Source organism: Leptidea sinapis, chromosome 1 (assembly GCF_905404315.1).
Source record: "Leptidea sinapis chromosome 1, ilLepSina1.1, whole genome shotgun sequence".
NCBI classification, from domain to species: domain Eukaryota; kingdom Metazoa; phylum Arthropoda; class Insecta; order Lepidoptera; family Pieridae; genus Leptidea; species Leptidea sinapis.
In genome coordinates this window covers 23883702-23900260 of record NC_066265.1, presented here as the reverse complement: position 1 = coordinate 23900260, position 16559 = coordinate 23883702, and the positions used below count along the sequence as shown (strand labels likewise).

Here is a 16559-nt window from a genome sequence, read left to right as displayed (position 1 = left end):
AATTAGAGAAGCAATTCAAGTCTACCGTGCCCGAGGACCCAGCTCCAATTGCAGACTTTATTAACGCGGTCGACAAAGCCTACAGAGCTATTTCTTCTCTTCTCCTCTTTGAAGGAAATCCTTACAGTGCAACGATATCGCCTAGCGCTGCCTCCTGAGATAAAGGATTTGCTGATAGAAAAAGAAAGAGCCACCTGGGCTTACGAAAGGTACACAACGATCGAGAACAGGCGTAACCTCCGCTGTCGGCGATGCGTGGTGAAGGAACAGATCACTCCGTGGTGACCGTTGCTTGCTCAGCGACATAACGTACTCGCATGTGGTGTTTGAACACTGCCTTGCACGTTTAAATAAGTCACAAAATCACAAGACCGCAGAATGAAATAGCCTAGTATAGCCATAGTATAACTATTTAAGCCGTGGTGCGTGGGTAGGAAATCTATTCAGTACCACTTTAAACAGGAATTTATTATGTCTCACCCACAGATGGGCAATCATACCTGTAATTGTAGTAGATGGATGAATAAATCCAAACATACCTTTCGAAGTCTGTCAAAAAGTCGAAATCATATTTTCACTCCTACACAATGTCAAGAGGTTGTAGGCTTAATTAATTTTATTAAACTATATAACATCGATTGAATTTAATTTATCGTAATTACCACGGATTTTTCAAGCATCGGAGATTGTATAGTAACGCAATGTACTGGCATTTCACGTCTGCGTCGATGTTGGCGCCCGCTGCGTTTGTAGCCCGACGAGGGTGGGCTTGTTAGAGTCGGTGTTCCATTTTCGTCTTCTGAGCAGGAACTGATTAATAAAATATTGATATATGATATTTGTATTTTTTATAGTTGCATACCAAAGTCCCAGTGGTCTATCAGGGATAGATTAAGATAACTCCAATTCATTTCATACACCATCAAAGTTCTAAATAGCGTGACAAGCCATCTGGAACTTATCTTACCGTTTTAACAGTGTACTTGTGCTCTGAAGTGCATCTATTAGCCAATCCTTTAATACGGGGGCCCCAAACACGTAAAAACCCAATTAAGTACTAACTTTTCGGAAACCGGAGCCCTTAAGGTATTGTCAAATCTAAATGCGAACCGAACCGAACTGAATGCATGAAAATTGCGAACCGTAGTGGCGACGTCAAACGACAAAGTAGACACACTCGTAGACGCTACTCGTGTCAAAGTTTTGTAAATAAACACAACTATCGCGCTTCGCTTTTGCTTTGCGTCTCGCATTTGCTCTTTGTTCGACGTCCGCGTCGTGGATACAAAGCCGGCTAATACAATAACCCAGTTCACGTTCGCCTTTGGCTTGTCCTGGCGTGACATATGCTATTCTTTTCTTACTTTCGAGTAACAATGAAGAAATACGTAATGGCGAGTCAGATTGATTCAGCTCTGGTTGCTCAAAAATAATAGGCATTAACAGTACTAGGTCGGACTTTTCTTTGTTTTTTTATTATATGATATTATGTTGTGATAAATATTTATAATTTATTACAAAGCAACGCGACGTGAAGCGTCAAACGGGAGCTACTGAAAATCAGTGCTGTGACCAATTGTCACAGGTAACCTAAGTAGCATCCATTTTGATACACACTGCCACACAGCTGCTATATTATAATATCTTGGTAAAGTTATTTATTTATTCTTTATAAAATATGTTCTAGGTTAGTTTTAGTTATAATTTTTGTTTTTTCTAATTCTTATTTTTGTAGCAATGTAATGTTTCATGTATGTGTCAAATAAAAGATATTATTATTATTATTATTCGGTTCGCTTCGCCTTCGGTTCGCTGTCTGTTTCACAATAGCTTTTTATAACATGGGGGCTTTATATACCTAGTGTAATTTAGAATCCACATATCAAATAAATATAGCTGATTCCACTGGCCTGGAGTTACGAATGATAAGATGTGTGAGTGTTTAATTATCATCAAGTCAGTTCCTAATACAAGAAGCTGCAAGGAATGTAATTCAATTGCCTGTATTTACCTACTAATGTGTGGCACATGTGTTTGTAAGTATGAGAGACCAGTATGTCGCATCGGCAGGCCCAGGAGATCGAACAGCTCATGAAGCATCGGTGGCTTCACCGCCAAGTCAGCTTCACAATCCGCTGCAAGCGCTGGCGAAAGATTCACCTAAATCATACATAATAACATACTGTACATTAAAAATCAATGTTTTTTAACAATAATAACATTAACAATAACATTTTGTAGCAATGTTTATGCTAATCTCAATTGTTATGAGACGCACTCCTTAAAATGATTCCATTCATAACGCTATAAGCTCTTCTAAAAGCGTTAAAAATTAAAATTAACGTTACAACAACGCTAAGTATTAGAGTACTTAACTGAGGTCATTGAGGTGTTGTTATTCTCGACTGGGATTCAATATTCACTTCACTATATTATTAAAAGTATGTGCACGGCGATTTAGTATTTTATAATTTATATTGACGAAGTGTTAAAAGATAAATTTGCAAGTAATAAAGGTATTTATGTATTACATACGTGTCATTAAGGCTGGGGATCAAGCCAACGGCCTTGAGGAGTTGAGCGAATCTAGGTTACCTCTCCCTTACAATATAACCATAGTTTTAAATCAGAATTAGAAGCATTTTTAATATATTGCAAATATAAAATAATATTATTTACAAACACAACATGTCATGTTAAAAAGTATTGGCAAACAGTAATGTTTCGTAAATTTTTTATCTAAATTGAATGATTAACATATTGTCTCCGACCGTAAAACTAAGGGGTACTTTGGTGTTTTTTTTTCGCAATATCTATTAAAGATAGAATTGTTAAGAAAAAATTATTTTTGTCCTCATATTCCTCAATGTAGACATATAATTATTTTTTGTAAAAATAAAAGCTTCATGTAGTGTACTGACATCTAGTCTTAGCAGAGTATGTGTTAACTATCATTGTCACTGTCATGACATCGACAGTCACATTAACTGTGTGACGTTGAGTACTATATAAAGAATGCACAGTACAGCGGAAGGCCTTATCCCAGCGGAAACTCCATAGGGAGTGCAGCTTGCGCCTCTCTCTCCCCAAGAGAAGGTCGCCTTCGATGTAGCCTTAGAAGGCACCTGCCCAAAGCCAACTGCAGGTGGTGTTTAGTAGGTAGGCACCTAGGTTTTCACGTGAATCTCACATAACCAACGCAGACTTAGGCTGCGTTGGTATGCATGAGCATTCACCACCTCCCTCCCGTCGTTATCCCGGAGGGTAGCCCTTTCCCTTGTTTGGGCGCAAAAAAAAAAAGCGGAAGGCTAGTTCTAATCGGCTATTGGTTGCATGCGGACTTGTCCGGGTGTAGTGCTACATAGTAAAGATTCGTTATTTCACTCGTGAGCAAACGAGGAACATTACACTTCATATAAACCTTTAAAAATGGTTTCAATTATGCGCTATTTTGGCGATTTCTCCGGATAGCGGGCTTAAAAAAATAAAGGAAACTTACCTCTATCAACCAAGGCTTTAAGGAATCATCTAGAAGAATATCAAATCCATAAAATTCAAAACAGTTTCTAGCAGGCGGCGTCCCTGCCGACTGGGCTAGTAACGTTAGATTCACTATCGCCCTGATCCGTTGCCACACAAGCCATTCAGCCGCACCCCATCTACCAATCAATGCTCTCCTGACCTGTTTCAATGTCCATTTGCATCCTAAAAATTACATAACAAATTTTCAAAATATATTCGATTGGATGACACCCAGTATTAAAGGTTATAGGTATCGTTTTGGTAATATGGTTAAGGCTCCTTTGCACAGGCCCGCCTAGATTATGGGTACCACAACGGCGTCTCTTTCTGCCGTGAATCAGTAATGTGTAAGCATTACTGTGTTTCGGTCTGAAGGGCGCCGTAGATATTGAAATTACTGGGCAAATGAGACTAAACATCTTATGTCTCAAGGAGAGGAGCGCAATAGTATAGCCGCTAAATTTTTTGGAGTTTCAAGAATCCTGAGCGGCACTGCATTGTAAAGGGTTGGGCGTTTCAATGACCATCAGCTCAACGTCCTTCTCATCTCGTCACTTTTGACATAAAAAAATACCATGAAGTGACTCGTATGAATGCTCTTTTCCAGAAATAAAGTAATAGAGGCTGCTTTTATTATAGAAAAAGAATTCGTTTTTAAACATTAAGCTAAAATGCATTGTGATTAAAATCCGAAAAATCGTCAGTTTGCCTGGTAATTGAAATCTATGCAAGTTTAGTCGCGTTCCGTCGCTACTTCTAAATGGTTATGTCAGCTTTTGTCAAAAAAATTATCTACTTCTTAGTGTCAGTTAATAATAATAATATATAATCAACCTGAATAAAAACTGCTTAAACAACTGTACACAAACTACAATTACATCGTCGACGTATACAAAAGTTTTCATAAAAAAATTCAATTAATGAAAACTACGGGGCCAAACAATGTAAAATTTTTATAGGACCAAATGGCATCTATTCTGCATCGAACTAAATGATCGTAAAACGGATCATAAATCTCAGCGTAATAATACATAAAACAGATATCGATCAAATTGAGAACCTCCTCCTTTTTGTAGTCGGTTAAAAAACTATTACAATAAAGTTTAACCGTGACATTCTAACCGAAAACAAAGGTATTGTCGCATTGCTGTCCTATTTTAATAGACATTGTGTTTTAGTAATCAAGAAACCAAAAAATGCTCAATAAATAGAATTTAAAATAAATAGGTACAAAAAAATTTTATATTTAGATAAGTATCATTCATAAGTCAAACACAGTTATAACTATGTTAGTTAATCCTACTATATATAGAGAAAAACTCATTGCTAGTAATATTTCTTTGAATCATACTTAATCCGGTCAATTTAGACATTCGAAGTTACATACAGTCCCAACAAGCTGAAAATCAGTGAAATTGTTCAAAACATAATTATAAACAATGTTTAAAAGTTCCCCATCATTCCCGTGTATGGAAAATTTTTTATTCAAGGTCAAAGGTAAAAAAATGAGTTTTTCGCGATTTTCAGCAAAACGGTAAGTTTTATCATAAAAGTACCTCAGACAAAAATTGTAGATCATAAAATTATCTATAAAAAATGTACCAATACTTCTTTTCTTACGAGCCACCGTTTCTGAGATATAACGATTCAAAAAGTTATAAAAGTTGTTATCGTTATAATATGCACACGTTTCCACGCCACCTATGATACAACTACGTTAACAACAATTTTTTTTTACCTTTGACCTTGAATAAATTTTTTTCCATACACGGGAATGATGGGGAACTTTTAAACATTGTTTATAATTATGTTTTGAACAATTTCACTGACTTTCAGCTTGTTGGGACTTTATGTAACTTCACTCTCATTTTTTGGTCTAAATTGACCGGACTAACTATTCATAATAAAAGAATCGAATCTTATACCTATCTGACATGATTTGAGGCTAGTTCGTACTCTGCTGCAACCAAGAAAATTGCTGATGTTGGCTCAGGGAGCTAGGTGGTGAAACCATGTACCTAGTGCAAGATTCGTAGTATAAATAGGATATGATATTATAAATATTATCTACGGATTCGTTGACTCACATAAAAATATAATCCCTATAAAAGCAGTGTGAGGCAGGGCTGCGTTGAGTCTATAAATGGGGACGCTAGTTGCTAAGCAACAAATCCACGCATAATATTGTCAGTCAATCCTTCATAAGCCTCTCATAAGCCCCGAAAATATTAAATTGTAATCCCATTTTATAATCATATTTTATCACCATTTGAGTTGTAATTATTTAAATGATATATATATATATATTGTGGCATTCTAATAAAAAAGCCTAAATACTTTTGATACTTTAATATGAATAGAAATTAAAGAATGAGCAGAACTTAACTAAATCAAACAGGATTTTCCTTTTTCTTTCTTTCAATTAAAAAAAGCTAAGACTGAAAAAGAAAAATTGCCAAGGTCAAGCACAGTGGCTGGCAGTGAAGCCATTACAAATAATAACAAAAATTCCAAATTTAAAACTGAACTTCCAATTGCTTATTCGATAAATAAACTGCAACATAGTTTGTGATAAATGTGTGCTTAGGAAAGGGGGTATATGAGTATTTGTATTGTAAAAGATTCTCTGCAGCAAAAATATGGAATGACTTACCTCCTCCTATAAAGAAACAAATGAGTATCGAGTCCTTTAAAAAAAAAATACCGTTTTGCTCTACTAAAAAAGCAACTTGATGCGGAGAAATTGAACCACTTCCACTGAAAATATCTTTCTCTAAATGATTTTTTCTGTGTACGGACATAAACACACGCTCACACTCATGCACATACCTAAACACACACATATATATACACACACACACACACATATACACACACACACTTACATACACGGGTATGCAAGGGTAATCAGAACACTTTTTTTTTTCTAATATTACATTTTATAAAAAAAGATAGCCACAATACATCCACTCCCGCTCAACACCTTAGGGAGGAGGGGATGGCTGAAAACAGCGTTGCATGGAAACATAAATCCATGATTCCATGTCAGGTGAAGCTGAGCCTTTTCCTTTTGCCTTTTGTTTCATCGCGTTTCCTAATTGTTTATTTTATATTTGTAATGATTTGTATGGCAATAAAGAATTTTATTATTATTATTATAAGTTTGCATAATAATAATCGACAATATATATGTGTTTAATGAAACGTACGCTTAACCTTTCCATTGGGCTTTAATCTCAGCTGTCAACTAGACAGCTGATATTACTATGTCGGTTAGTCAGACTATAATTAATACCAAATCAAAGATTCTGCTAAACTTGAACTCAGCTAATTTGTACGTAAGCAAAGTCTCAGCAAAGTATAAGTACACTCTATAGATCTCAGCCTACGTGAATCTACTCTCACAAGTTGGTTGAAGGTGATCGAGAGAGTATTTCTACTAACAACTTTTTAGGTATAGTATATTACGCACCACTACCAATCCTGTCCTTGCATTCAGCGTATCTAGGTCCAGTCTTATTGAGTGAAGAATTAGTTAGATGTCGGTATGGGTTGTGGATATCGGACAGCGTATATTTATCCGTGCCTGAAAGGAGAAAGTTAAAATAATGACACCTTTCTTATTTCATGTTTTTTAAGAGAGATAGGGTGCACGTGGCAGCCATTCCACAAAAACACCGTCTGTTGAAGTGTGGCAGGTTATTGTCTCTGCGCAGTCAGAGCGAAAGTAATCGAAAATAATATGTTCCATAATTTCTGACCCAAATTTGAATCGCTTGACTGAACTGAATATTAAAGACATTGTAAAATACTCTATTGATTGAAAAAAAGTGGCCGTTGAGTTTCTTGTATGTTCTTCTCACGAGCTCTACTTCTTCCAAACATATGGTAGATTCAGTAATTTAAAAGAAATATTTATAGCGACAATACAAAACCGCTCAGTTTAAGCCTAATTGTAACAAAATAAAGTTTATTTGACTTTGACTTTGAACAATCAAAACTGGCTGCCTATTGACTGATGACTTGATGGTTTAAATGACAAAACGAGCTGACTATCCACCTGATGTGAATGGCACATAGCAGCGACAATCCTAAAATGATCTAAGCTAAGTGGTCTGTCATTCATTTACAGTTAAGTAGGCAACCATTTACCTTTATCATAAATTGACACTAACGAAACAAGATTTAGGTAATAGGTAGATCGAAGATGTACTGGATGGTTCATTGAATCTTTTTGTGAGTGAAAAAATTGTGTACTTTATTACATTTATTTCTGAAGTATAAATAACACGGAAAACGATCGAAATTAATTCCAAATGCAATAATACATCAGAGTACTACACGCTTCTGTCGCAGCCATTTGTGTCATACGTCAAAATTAGTTCTCGCTCGGACGCTCGCGAGTGGCGCTTCAAATAGGCACAAAAAATTTGCTGTCAAACATATAGAACAGCCTGTCCAGTAAAATTTATACTGGTCAGTGCTATGTATACATAAACATACTAGAGGCTTTAGTTGATCGCTGGCTTGGTGTGGACTGTGGACTGTCTTGCACGCACATAGGACTTCACTGGATGCGTCGGTTCATCTTTCGCTAAACAGCTTTATCAACATAAGAAAGTTGACTTACCGAATCTCGCCAAGCCCTCAGCGTACATGTAGGCTGTGAGTGGTCTATAAGTTGGCACGCAGACGTAGAGGCGCAGATCAAACTTGTAGCCAGCGATCAGTAATGGACGTTCTATATACCGCTGAACTACAGCTGGACTTCCGCATCTCATTTCGCACACACTCTGGAATTATCAAAACTCATTATAGAATAAATCAATTCTTCATTCACTTCCTGTCTCTTAATTTTTGCTTTACCTTTTATTAAATAAAAAATACACTCTAATAGAATCAAATTTTTGGCACACAAATAAAACTGAAAACAAAATTTTATGAACGATGCGGAACACGAACCTGCGACCTCTCGCGTTCCGTACGAGCACTCTTTACAACTGAGTCAAACGGTCGAGTGACGTATCGTTTATAAAATCTTCTATGCTTAAAACTCAACTCTCAGGTTGTGGTTTCATCTATAGGATCTACTTTACAGTTCTACCTGCTCAACCCCAATATTTGCAAATTAGTAAATTTACTTGAGATGTCGCTCTTGCAAATTTGAACAATTTGCTATGTTTTAAAGTGATACCCTCACTAGTGGGATTAACTACACAAAAAATATTTACAGTCTTATTTGTGTTGTAATTAATCCCAGAACTGAGGGTTATCAGTTTATAACATAATAAATTGTTGTCATTCTGAACGTCTAAGCTATGTATATCTAAGCGTTCCTCAGGATTTTTTTTTCACAAATGTACGTAGATATTAAGTCAAAATAAACATCAGATACTTACGTGTGTGGTCTCTTAAAGATCTTAATTTTCATAACTGACCCAGTCTAAAAAACTATCGATAAAAGTATGTTGAGAATACAGAGAACCACATAATTTTCTGAAGACTCTTAGTCCATTATATAAATCAAATATTGTACTCAATGTTACGTACAACCACTTTTTGCAGTACACAACAAGCAAACACAATATTAATGGAAAGCTTAACTGAAGGCTAGTGGACACTAAATCACTTCTCCATAATGTGTAGTATTATTATTATATTTGGTAAATTGTAGCACTCAAATCCGTAGATTTTAATGTGCTACATTTGTAGGCGCAGGCTCTTATAATTCCTATGCTCTTGGAATTTTTTTCAGTCTACTCTCTAGCTGCGCTTAGGTTTTGAGGAGTGCATCTTCATCTAGGCGTGTATCTATAGGTCCTATAATGGCAACGCAGAGACGGGTCAGAGACGTCTCATGAGTGGCTTGGGTCACGCATCATAGGGTTATTGGTTAGCGTATGGTTTGTTCCAGTAGGTTGAGCAATCCTCGCGTCTCCCAGACACGCATAGCGTTATTGGATCTTCTGCTGACTACATATTCCGCGATATTTATCAGGTCTCCGTCGACACCCCGCTTGAGACGTCTGAATATTGCCTGGTATGGAGTGTAGTACCTATCCGACGCCCATGTCGCAAGCCACCAGTGACCCACCGTGCTTGCCACTACAAAACAGCATATCTTAAGTTTAAATTCGTGTCTTTTTTAGATTCTATCCTTGGACTAGTGTTTGTTTAGCTTTGGATGATAGTTTTGTTTGGATATGGATATTTTTAAAGATACCGCTGACCATCTTGCTTTGGCATTGCACTATGTCTGAATGACTGAGTAAGACAGAAGAGGATAAGATGAGCTCTGTTTTCCTTCAACCTTAAGAAGTCAAGATCAAGCCGGTGCCCCTGAGTTAATACTGGTGCTCACGCATTTATACCGGTACTCATATGCAATGGCGTAGTCACGAACTTCCGAAAGTCAGTTCTTGTCAGTCCAATCTCCAAAAAAGGTGACTGCTGAGATTCGGCTAACTAGAGGTCGATTGCTATACCTCTCTGCTCTAGAAAATCATGAAGAGTATCATGATCTATCAGCTTCTAGAGGAACATCAGTTGATGGGTATGGCACAAGACCATAATCTCAAAACTTCCATCATATTATGTGCTTCCAGAGAGTTTTGGCCATCAGGTCACCAACTAGGTGCAGCGTGGTTGGCGACGGTTGCTGTTCAGAATCTTAGCCTATAAGCTGGATCCTGGCGCATTTCTGCTTAACCTGATTCCTTCCGCCATATTCCACCTTCGCACGACACACGACTAACTTGGATATCAATCTCACCATTGGATGTGTGGCGTGGCGTACCTCTGTGTGGTTTTCAAGAAACCTCAACTTTCAAATTTCAAGCTTTCAAGAAGAAAAAACCATAATCATTTTAACGTTATTGTATTCCAGTTTTTAGGATCATATATCCTTATGTGATGTAAAAAAGGTTACTATAAATTAAAGTTTTTTGCGGCAACAATGAAAATGTTCCATCTCGGTATTGCGTCAAATATTAATTGGAAATATGACTAATATGAGACTTGTTCTTCGGTACTTAATTACTCAAAAGATATCTTAAATTGTTGTCACAATCTCTTCACCAAATATAATGTTTTTACAATAATATTTGCCCTTAAATTTGGTAAAACAAGAATATTAATGGGTTAATAATTCTTTGAATCAAACAAGTACTATTATGATTAATTAACCTAGCAATAAAATTAATAACACTTCTAAAATGTTTAAACAACACTTATCACATTTTTTGTTAATTACATTCGACGTGTTCTAACGTCATTATATTACCAGCATAACATTTTAAACATTATCGAAAACAATTTAATAAAATCCATTTGAAATACTCACTAGTCATTCGGTTGCTTGATAATGGATAGACTGACATATTTGCGTGATTTCACATAGTTAGACTATGGACCGTTTGACTTAAACTCATAAAGAATGTTACCTTTGAAATGATATATTTGGGTTATCAAATTATAGTGCATTAGCCAGCATACTAATGCTTATCATATTTGTAGTTGGAGTTTTATGTCACAGTCAACTTTCTCAATCCATCTAACTTATAAACTATAATAGCTTTTGAATACTATTAACAGGATATGTGGCAGCTATACAGTTAGATTTCTGTATTTATTTATTTTTATATGAAGATTATGCAGAGGCAAATATGCTTATTATGTTACCGTCTTTGTTATTTCTTAAATTTGGTTTAAAAATATTTTTCAATGAGAAGATTTGAGGCTCTTAAATAAAAATATGGAGTATTAATGATACTTAAAATGAATGATATGAAAGTTTAATGATAGTTGAAATTATGAACGTTATTGTAAAAACATGTAATAATGGAATGCATCTGATGTATGTAAAGGAAGTATTTGTGTGACAAATGAATGTACTCTGTAGTCTGTGGTTAAGGTGATAATCGGGTAAAATAATTTACTGCTTTCCCGCTATAGTTTTTAATTCCGGTATTCTATTACAAAATCTATACTTTGATCGAGGAATGCTTTACCAAGAAATACAAAACGTAAGTGGATGGACCTTTCTTTGCAAATGTATTTGCGCCAGACAGAAAATAGTTTTAATAAGGTATAAAGAGTTATAATACCCAATAAGGTTAAATTATAAAATAAGCTAATTAAGGACCACTAGATAACGCTGTATTCCAATTTAATTATTAGCTCTTTCTTAATATTTCCTAGAGCCGTAAACAACTAATTTGATTATTTAACAGTGCAGTTACCATATTACTCTTCAGTTAGTTCACTTATTTATGTTGCAATAGACGTCATTTTCGCGTGTAACTTTTATAAATTTCTATCTCAAGTAATGTAGAATGATTTGAACTTTTCAATGCCAGAGCACACTGTAAGAAAATTACTCTTATTTAGTCGTACTATAGATGTCATAATTTTATGCGATTGTCGGCTATTTTTCTAATCAGCTAAAGATGTCAACTGGATGGATATTCATTAAATACTGGAAATTTCTACATTGATAGTCAAAGAGAGTGAAGACTTTTTATTTTTTTAAACTTGTGTCTGAAATCGAGACTATGCTTTGCAAAGTCTCGGAATGTGGCCAACATAATTTAGTCCAATTCAACCCCAAGAAGACACAAGTTTGTGCGTTCACCACTAAAAAGTCTCCCTTTGACGTATCCCCTCGATTCGAGATCACTCCTCTAACTGCCACAGCCTGTATTGGCATACTTGGCGTCGATATATCGAGCGACGTTCAGTGCCGTGGTCACTTGGAAGAGAAGGCCAAACTGGCCTCTAAAAAGCTTGGTGTACTCAGTAAGGCGAGACAGTACTTCACTAAAAGCCACCGCCTGCAACTTTATAAGGCGCAAATTCGGCCTCACATGGAGTACTGTTCTCACCTCTGGGCGGGTGCTCCCCAGTACCAGCTTCTTCCATTTGACCGCATACAACAAAGAGCGGCTCGAATCATCGACGATCAAGTCATCTCCGATCGGCTTGATTCTCTAGCATTGCGTAGAGATGTGGGTTCTCTCTGCATCTTCTACCGCATTTATCACGGGGAGTACTCAGAGGAGCTGTTCGGGTTGATTCCAGCGGCCGAATTCCACCATCGGACATTACGTGCAAAGTACCATCCGCATCACGTAGACGTCTGGCATTCCACAACCGCGCGTTTTGTTCGAAATGTCTTGCCTCGCACAGCCACTTTGTGGAATCAACTACCGGCAGCGGTCTTCCCGAACAGATACGACTTAGGGACCTTCAAGAAAAAAGCATACTCCCACCTTAAAGGCCGGCAACGCATTTCTTGACACACCTGTTGTTGCGGATGTCCATGGGCGGTTGCCTCACCTCTCCCCATCCCGTGAGCCTCTTGCCCGTCTCATATAAAAAAAATGTAGGCTTCGATTTATTGATATAAGGTAGCATCTAGTTCGAATTAAAGATATGAATATGGATTTGTTAATATAATATTTTTAAACTTCACTTCTGGGATTTATTACACAAATAAAACTGAAAACAAAATTTTATGAACGATGCGGGTCTCGAACCCGCGACCTCTCAGTTCTTTTCCTGAGAATTGTGCAAAGCATACAAGATTTAGATACGCCTATCGAACGGTTGGCTCAGTTCCAAAGAGCGCTCGCACGGAACGCGAGAGGTCGCGGGTTCGAGCCTCAGATCGTTCATAAAATTTTGTTTTCAGTTTTATTTGTGTAATATATTTTTATTTTATGTATTAGTACACTCAAATAGTACTATTATTAAATGACTTCCTCCTCGTGTGATAAACTGACTTTTGAGTTTTGATTTCCATATTGTACAAAAATTGCAAAAAATACCTTTTTTTATGAAAATAAGAAACGAGACGAAAAGGACGTTGAGCTGATAGTAATTGATACGCTCTGCCCATTACAATTCAGTGCCGCTCAGGATTCTGGGATAAACCCAAAAATACTGAATGGCACTACAATTGCGCTCGTCACCTTGACATATATAAGATGTGAAGTATCATTTGCCCCCTAATTTCACTAGCTACGGCGCCCTTCGGACCGAAACACATTAATGCTTAAACATTACTGCTTCACGGCAGAAATAGGCGCCGTTGTGATGTATAACCTACAAAGAGAAACTTAACCGTATTGTACTACAAATTTATATTATAATTTTTACTTCAAAATAACAAAAAATTCAATTTACCCTGAACAGGAATATGCCTCGACCTTGACTCTGTGCTACTGGCTTGTGGATCCAGACGACATTTGTTCCCTCGTCTAAGCGACGCAATCTCGAACATTCCGACACCAATTTTGCGTACTCCAATGGTAGATGGAAACATGGCGGACTGAAAAAAATAGAAATCTCATATTGCTATTGGTGAAAATAAACAAACTACTACAAGATTTTGTGATCTTACTTTACTATTGTTTTTGTATCACAAAACTAATACATCTTTCTAGAAGAATCTTTTAAGGACATTAGCCACATATAAACGTTGTATCTATGTCGCCTAAACTAGTTTATCATAGAACAAATCAGTTACTCAGGATGTACTTCTTAAGTTTTACCAGAGGCTCCTTTGCACAGGATGCCGGCTAGATTATGGGTACCACAACGACGCCTATTTCTGCCGTAAAGCGGTAATGTGTAAGCATTATTGTGAAATTACTAGGCAAATGAGTCTCTATATCTTCTGTCTCAAAGCGACGAGCGCAATTGGCACTACAATTGCTCAGAATTTTTGGTTTTTTCAAGAATCCTGAGCGGCACTCATTGTAATGGGCAGGGCGTATCAATTACCATCAACTTCCTGCTCGTCCTTACTCCTATAATTTCGTAAAAAGAAGAATATAAAACAAACTGATTTGTTATTTAGGCAATTATATTAGTATATACAATATACTAGTGGCAATTATACTAGTTTGTCCTAGGCTAATCCGGTATAAACTGGTTTGGCCTAAGACGAACTTGCTAAGCCTGAACTCACACGGTTGGGCCGATAACCTATGTAATAATCTGATGATTCGAGAATAATAATAATATCGACCGACAAAGAATACAAAAGCGTGCAATGGAAAGTCAGTTCAATGACAAACGAATTTAAAAACAGTTAAATGACTTTGAATTTTTTCCGTCACGCGAATGTCGCTACCAATTCACGTAATTGCTGTTAGAGAATGCTTCATTAATATTCACAATTATAATTTAATACTGCCTCGAACTTTCACCTACCACCCTACCATAATTTCTATGACCTTTGGAACGCAATTGCTTCGAATGTCGTGAATTGTTTACATAATTTATATTCCTCTTTCTTAGTTTAGTATATTGCTTGTGAGAACACTGCCGTGGTGGCAGTTCTCCCATTGTTGTAGATAATCGGCATCGGCACAATAACTTAAGTTTGTCGTTATATCTTCTTACGTATTTATCTTAGATTAAGGATTGGTCTCCGTTGCGCTCCAACAAGATACCGCAGTACCTAAGAACAACATCTTTTTTTATTACGGCAACTATAGATGCTAGTCGCGTGGCATCTTGACACTCAATGGCATCTTCCAAATTTTGTAACATATGCTTCGTGTTATTTTACATTGAAATTAATAAAATACAAAATACTGACTGGTTCAAGACTAGCTAGAGTACGCCCACTTGGGCGTAAAATTATTTACGAATACGCCTGCGGGATCTAGTTGGAGCGCAGCGGAGACTAATCCTTAATCTATGGTATTTATTAATGTATATATTGTTATGTATTTCTAAACAATTTTCATTGCTTTAATATACAATATGCCTTGAAAATATGCTTGTTGTTTCTTTATCAAAGCTTTATACTTCTATGAATTTAATAAATTAATGACACAAATATGAAACGAGCTGTTAAACCTTTAACACATAAACTAAATCTATACTTTTATCACATCTTTAACAAGAGCTCTCGTTATTTCTTTGTAAGAAGGGACTAAAACAGCTCTTTAATCAGTAAAAACTTCTTTAATCAGATAATAATTTTTATGTTTGACAGTATGTTTGCTTGCACACGCTAATCTAAGCAAAGGCTAAACCGGTTTGAATATATTTTCACGTGTTGTGGCAAGTTTCTTATAATATTTGTCGTTTGTTTCATTTAAGTGTCTCACCACGGAACCCCGGTTCCATTCTCGCTTGCGACGTCATAAAGATGACTGAACATCTTATTTTTATGAAATTTTAGGTTTTTCAAAAATCCGGAGCGGCACTTCTTTGTAATGGGCAAGGTGTATCAATTACCATCAGCTGAACGTCCTGCGTCCCTTACTGTAATAAAAAATAGGTTTTTTTACGTTTTATTTAGAATTCAAACATTTTTAAATATTTTTATATAAATAGTATTCAAAATCACTTATTGAACGTCAAAAACTACCATCCAAAATAGACTGCCTCAGACCTGAGAAGAACGGGCGCAAGGAAGCTTTTTTTAATATTATGATCGGTGCTTTAATAGATGAATTAGACCGGCAAATAAAACATGATAAGGTCCAACAATAATAAATCCAAGGGTCTAAAATCGTATAGAAATTAATTCATCAATGGAAACCGTAAACATTTTTCAAAAATTTACAAAAACGTGGTCGGTTACAAATACGCGGGTGCCCGACCCAACCGTTTTGCTAGGTGCAAATTCCTACGACAATAAATTCAAATATCTGACAGCGTACATATTATCTTATATCTTTAAACGAGCAAGTCTTGTACATAGTGGCGAAATTTACCTTTGTATTGAAATGATATTGGAGCAGTTTCTCATTTAAACACGGATAAAACTAAATTTTTTTAATTGAATTTCTCGCCTCTGAAACTACCTGTATAATAAATTTCATTAAAATCGTTGGAGCCGTTTCCGAGATTCAGATTGTATATATATATATATACTAGCAGTTGTCCGCGACTTCGTCCGCGTATTTCTAATTTCCAATGCGATTATTTTCCGAAGGACTTTCAAACTTATCGACAAAAGTCCTACCGCTAGTAAAAAGCGCACTTCATAGTTCATACATATATACATAAAGAGG

The 16559-nt window shown here is 36.3% G+C and overlaps 1 protein-coding gene across 1 annotated transcript in view; it reads right to left on the bottom strand.

Annotated features, from left to right (window-relative positions):
* The window catches only part of LOC126964965 (probable tubulin polyglutamylase TTLL2), a 30495-nt gene that overhangs the window by 1220 nt on the left and 12716 nt on the right, over positions 1-16559 (bottom strand). The window contains exons 4-9 of the mRNA XM_050808328.1: positions 13708-13852; positions 8153-8315; positions 6995-7108; positions 3500-3705; positions 2012-2160; positions 663-810 (exon numbers count right to left, since the gene is read on the bottom strand). Coding sequence (XP_050664285.1) covers positions 663-810; positions 2012-2160; positions 3500-3705; positions 6995-7108; positions 8153-8315; positions 13708-13852 — 925 coding nt within the window. The remainder of the gene's footprint in view (positions 1-662; positions 811-2011; positions 2161-3499; positions 3706-6994; positions 7109-8152; positions 8316-13707; positions 13853-16559) is intronic.